This window comes from Charadrius vociferus, unplaced genomic scaffold, assembly GCF_000708025.1.
Source record: "Charadrius vociferus isolate BGI_N301 unplaced genomic scaffold, ASM70802v2 scaffold615, whole genome shotgun sequence".
Classification (NCBI taxonomy): Eukaryota; Metazoa; Chordata; class Aves; order Charadriiformes; family Charadriidae; genus Charadrius; species Charadrius vociferus.
Genome location: NW_009648346.1, coordinates 156,421 through 162,420, shown reverse-complemented (window position 1 = coordinate 162,420; position 6,000 = coordinate 156,421). Strand labels below are relative to the sequence as shown.

At 45.0% G+C, this 6,000-nt stretch overlaps 1 protein-coding gene across 1 annotated transcript in view; it reads right to left on the bottom strand.

The window, feature by feature from the left end:
* Positions 1–1,039: 1,039 nt before the first annotated feature.
* The window catches only part of MORC2 (MORC family CW-type zinc finger 2), a 50,437-nt gene continuing 45,476 nt past the window's right edge, over positions 1,040–6,000 (bottom strand). Inside the window, exons 19-25 of the mRNA XM_009885093.1 lie at positions 5,525–5,668; positions 5,378–5,432; positions 4,443–4,584; positions 3,911–4,102; positions 3,722–3,815; positions 2,309–2,497; positions 1,040–1,370 (exon numbers count right to left, since the gene is read on the bottom strand). Coding sequence (XP_009883395.1) covers positions 1,302–1,370; positions 2,309–2,497; positions 3,722–3,815; positions 3,911–4,102; positions 4,443–4,584; positions 5,378–5,432; positions 5,525–5,668 — 885 coding nt within the window. The 3' untranslated portion in view covers positions 1,040–1,301. The remainder of the gene's footprint in view (positions 1,371–2,308; positions 2,498–3,721; positions 3,816–3,910; positions 4,103–4,442; positions 4,585–5,377; positions 5,433–5,524; positions 5,669–6,000) is intronic.

Genomic DNA, 6,000 nt, shown 5'->3' with positions numbered 1-6,000 from the left:
GCAACAGATGTTTAATTTGGAAATTTTTTTGCAAAACATCTATTACACATTCATCTGTCAAAAGAACCCCAACAGTCCATTTCATTTGAGGTTCCTGATGGTGGGCAGCTCTTGGTCACACTGGTTTCTTCAAACCGCCAGGCTGTAGAGGATTTCAGTTTTCTGAGCACTGAGTTCATGGACATCCTGTCCTAGCAGACCTGAGAAGCTGGCTAGCCAGGGAACTCAAACCAAGTCACCTTGGCCACAAGTGGTCTGCTAGGAGCTGTAGTGCAGCCTCCAACTAGGAGGATGGAAGAAAGGTCCTTGCTGCTGACCCAGGACCAGATGTGACTCAGTGATGCAAGGCTCCAAATTCCAGCACTCTAATAAAATTACCTGGAAGTTGATCAAAGCAACGCAAACCTGAGGGATTGACAACAGAACAGAGGGTCACTTTATTTTCAGCTGGTCAAGGAGTTCTTCTGCCGTTGCAACTATGTCCCAAAGAAGCAGCAGCAAAAGTGTGCAATAAGATGAATGCTAGAAAAGAATCTGAACTCTAGCTTTCTGGTGCTGATGATCACAATCCACTGTGAGCAGCCTAGGAGGCCATCCTCTTCGAAAAGGATCCTCAGCCTCTGACTGTTAGCATGGTGACAACTCCACCTCCTTACGGAGGCCTCATATTTGGGAACTCCACTGCACTGCAAAGTGCCAATCCTGTGCCCCCAACCCCCTCAAACCACCAAGATTTCACCCCCTCCGCTCACCCTCCCACAGGGACTGTATTTTGATCTCCTCTGAGTAGCTCAAATTCCCGACTTGGCTTTCTCTAGCCCAAGTTCAGTATCTTCAAAGTCTAAGTCCTGACCTCCTCTTCCATAACTCAAGGCTTATGTTTAAGTTGCTGCCAGGTTCTTAGTTGAGACAATCCGCTAGTTGGCATGTTCTGGGCTTCCAGGCTTAGGATATGAATATACCCCAGATGCAAAAAGGGTACTCACACTTTTGTTTCACTAAAAAACACACAGCGACCTTCCCATTGCATCAGGCACAGTCCCTATTTCTTTTAAAAATAAATATTTATAAAGAAAGGGAAGAGATTCAGAGAACTACAACGTTAAAAAATTTTCCTGCCAACAGCACAAATGTCTTTTCATGTAAAGTCACAAGAACAAGTTGTACACCAACACAACGTAAGTACTGTCTAAAAACCCTCTCTCCTCATCAGCTGCCATAGTTCTCCACTGCAGGAATCCGTATCTCCCATTGCAGCAACCAGCTCCTCTGCACTTCTCTAGGACTTGTACTGGGGCTGCTCAATCTCCTTTCGTGATCAAGTCCTCGATATATGCATCCAGTTCATCATCTGTATTAATATCAATGTCCTGAAACCAAAGGCACAAGAAATACCAGTGAAAGGTGAATCTGGAAGAACAGTGCAAGAACAAACGAGAGAGAGGAGCAGCACAGCATCCTCTGAAACATCTGTCCTGGTTGGCCTTTACACCCTGACTTCCAGCACTCTCCAGCTGTTGACATCTGCTGTGAAAGCACCACCAGCTTTCCTTGTCAGGCCTGATGGACAACACCTGGAAACCAGTCAGCACTTAATGCTCAAACAATGCACTCAAGCAATAGATGTACTGTGCTGATCAGGGTCAAGTTAGGGTGCTTGGGTTTTTTTTATAGCTTTAACACACATTTTCCTATTAGGGTGCAACTGCTTTCATCTGCTTTCAGTAGATTTTCCATTGAGTCATCTTAATTTTATTTAAAGTAGTTTTTAAATAAATAAACTTTAAATAAAAAGCTTTTATTTAAATATTTATTTGCTATTTTAAATTAATATTTAATAGTATAATTAATAAATAGATTTCAACATAAATTTTTTATATTAAGTATTATTTTGTTTAAAGGTTTGCATTTCTATACACGGGGTTCAGAATCTAATACCACCTTTCCGGCCAAGAATGGGGCAGAAATTCCCTGCAGAACACTGCCCAGGGAAATTCTCCTGCAGACCCATGTTTCATACCAGGAAACAAATAGAAGCTGCACATTATGCACATGCCATGAAAAATCGACCTGTGAAAATTAATGCTCATCAGGACCCCCAAAACCTGAATCCCAAAAGGTGGGCAGCAACAGCAGCTGTGCACTCAGCTGCTCCTGATGGTCTAAGCTCAAGTGGCACGCAGTTGAGAAGGAGCTGAAGCCCAGTTAAATGCTGGACTAAAATATTTCAAGTGCCTGGAAGGGCCTGGGTCAGGGGAAAGTTGCTACTCATGGGGCAGCTCTGGTTTCACTGCCCTTCCTCACTCACCTCCTGCACTTTCTGCAGAAGGGCCACGATGTTAGTCCTCAGCTTCTGCAGTTTCTCCTCCGTTTCCTTCAGCTTTCTCTCCGAGTTGCGGAGGTTTTCTTCACAAGCTTTGGCCCGGGCATCGGCACGTGTCTGATATGAATTGCACAGGTTCTGCAGACCTACCTCATACTGTTTGAAATATTCTTTCTGTAGAAGACAAAACACAACAGATGACACGTTAAGAAGAAGCACCGAGTGTCAAGAAACCCCCAGCGCTCACAGCTTGTAGAAAAGTCCAGCTACTGGCACCCCGTGACTGAACACCACCAGCCTAACACCGTGCCCCTGCACGCCCTGCTTGTGGTCATTACCATGCTCACATTCACATTTCTGATTTGCCTACTGCAGGCAGCACAAAAATCACATGGGTTTTCACATTCCTCAAAGACCAAAAAAATGCCTGGACTCAGATCAAGGACGCAGCATGTTTTAAAAAAGCCTAAAACCACAGTTATGCTGTGAGAAGATCTGAGCCTCTGTGAGCGAGTTTCCTTATTACTGCAAGTTAGGAACATCTACACTCACAGGAAACTCCAGACAAGACCAACGCATCCTGTGGAAGCAGGACCGGTAACTCAAGCAGGTGCCTGAATTAACAGAGAGAAAAGAGGGAGAGACTGCCAATATATACATTGAGAGTGAAGGAGTAGGGCACTTTGAAGACTACCAAGTAAGTTGTGGCTTTTGTCATTTGGTGATCTAGGTGGCTTGTCACCTACAGATGCCTCCCAAAATGTCTTCCTTTGTGGTATGTCACAGAAGAGAGAAGTCAGAGAAGCCAGTACCATTTCTTCACATTTCAGCCTGCATCGGACCTTCCAATACCAGCACACAGATACTGGTGCAAGCTCAACCCTTTCTGTTCCTTGCTCAAATAAACAGAGCCCACACCAAAAGCCTTTAGATATATGTCTGACTCACGGGCAGTGAGCCTGCTCACCTGGAGGAGCGTGAGAGGGTTGGCTTCCACAATCTCTCCCATTTTTAAGATTGCATCTGCCGAAGTTAGATTTATAAGGCTGGGGGTAAAACACACAGGTATGCTTACATCCTGTTTTTACAAACCTACAACGTGGTCTCTCTTTTTTAAAAGCTTAACTGCAATGGACAAAAAGTTAGGATAGTAGCAGCCAACAGCTTTCCCACACAGATGTATGGTAATTAAAAAAATCCTCAGACAACAACTGTCAAAAGACCTAAGGCATGTTCCCGAGGCTCTCATTCTTCTTCCCAGCTACGTTAGTCTGCTAATGATCCAAATAACCTTTTGAAGAGTGTGATCTTGCAACAACAGGATGCACACTTGCCATAAGAATGGAATGAGTGTGGGGAAAACCCCCAAACTTACATTTCTAGAAATACTGAACTCACCAAGGGAAACGCCAACAACCCTTCTGAGCTCATGGAACTCAGCTCCTTCTTAGAGATAGGAAAATTCGGAGGTAAGAAGTACCGCAAACAATTTCTATACAGGAAAGAAAAACGCAAAGTCAGAATTGGGAGTTTAAAAGACTAAAGCAGTCAGACTGCAGCAGCTCACAAGATCTGCAGTGAACCCACCGAAGGATCTGGACTAGTAAGTCTACTGTTTCTTGGCTGCTGCTGGGACCAGTGGTGTCTGGCTCGATTCTGACACAGTCTGAGGTGGAAGGTTCAGCCCCAACAACCTCCTCTTCCTGCTGCGTATCTGGAGCCTGGTATTCGGGAGAGGGAGGCTTCATTAACCTCACATCCTCACTACCCTTCTCTACCCTGAAATAAAAAATATTAAGGGAAAGTCAGACATCTTTTTCTATACTGGCCATACCTGAAACACTGTTAACCACTTCATCAGAAACTACACCCAGCTGTCACTCTAAGACCTCTAGATTCACAACAGCTGCCCATACAGGAGCATCATATCAAAGTGACAGACAGACTGTATGGAGTCTGTCATGCTCATTCCTTGTGAAGCAACTGGACAGTCCTGAGCACATACATGCTCCCCAACATGACAGCAATATATCTGTCATCAGCATCTATGGAAGTAAAATGGGGTCTTCCTCCTGAAAGCAAAAGAAACCTCCAAAATCCAGGAGCTAGAGATAGTTACCAGCGATCCCTTGGTGTGGTGTCTGTAGGAACATAATCAAACTTCACCTTCCAGCGTACTGCATGCTTGCCCATTTCCACAGCTGTGACACGGCCTGTGAACCACTCCTTGTTCACACGCACTTCCACATGCAGCCCTTTATCTGCAAGGAGGATGGCAGGAAAGATGTTTGCAAACATTCAGATGCTGGAGAGCACATTGTGCCTGAGCGCTACAGAAGACAGCCACCCTCAGTGCAGAGCAAACCTAAACCTGTGACAATCCCTTCACGTGGTACGTAAACCACAAAACCGCTACTGCCACACAGTTCAACTCCTACTTGGAAACACAAGGAAATTACATGGCATTTTCAGAAAGAAGGCATCTCCTGTACTCTGGGCTGTTTGATATGGGCTTTCCAGGCTCATGTTGGCCACTAGGACAATTTGCCACGTGTTCCTAGCAGGTAACTTTCCAGATAGCTCCTTGGAAACAAGCCAAAGAAATGACCTGCTTTGGCAAGTGCAATACCATACTGGCTATCATCTTTCCTGGGGGTCTCTTGGCCCCTCTTCTCTCACAGCAGTGCAGCAGGCCTAGATACAGTTCTCAGCATTTCTCAGCTAATGTAGCTCCACGATCCACTTGGTTAAGAAGGGTGAGCACAACATCGGTCTACACCACACAGCCAAGCATCGCACCCATTAATGTGACACAGCCCTCAGATTACAGATCTTCCTACGCCACAATCGCCTCTTGTCTAATCAAGAGGTTCCTGACCAAAATGTTTCATGTGAGTTAAGAATAACCTCGGGCTTTGGGACACAAATTTGCACTAATTCTTATTTTAAAAAGTTCATGAATGAAACCACATGTTTAACCAGTAAGTCTCATTCTGCAACAGTTCTTTTCCACAGTGTTAGATACCGGAGGCAGTTCAAGGGTTCATTTCTCACCTTTCTGAGCTTTCTTCAGTTCTGCCAGCTCTTCTTCCCCAGCACTGTCTGTGAGCTGTGAGCAGAGAGAGCTCAGATTAGCTGCCTTCCAGCAAGATTATAAACACTTGACAAATACCTTCTGCTGGGGAAGCCAGTGCACTCTACCTCTACCACCACCTCACTGGAATCCTTTCTCTCTTCTTTCACTGACAGAAATTTGCCTCGTTTTGTCTTCTCTTTCTTATACTCCCCCTCCTCCCCGGACCCATCCTCTGTGGTGTTCAAGGTCCTCTTCCGAGTGCTGGAGGCCTGTAGGAAGCAAACAAACTCTAGCTATAATTCCAGCATGCTACCAACCAAAACCTTCCTTCAGCCAATTAAAAAAAAAAGCTCAGCATCCAGTAATTAATTTAATAGCTAATTAGTTTTCCCAGAAGGTTTTCACAGGTGCTACGTGATCATGCAAACCCTCACCCCGCCACTCCACTTTTTTTTTTTTCCTGGGGAAACAGCCTGGTCTAACAGGAAAGAGATGAAACAAGTGTTCAAGAGGGGTGTAGAATGGCAGCCTAACCCAAAAGTAAAGTAAATGTTATCTCGTCCTGCACAGAGACTACAGTGCAAACCCCCAGGGACAAAGC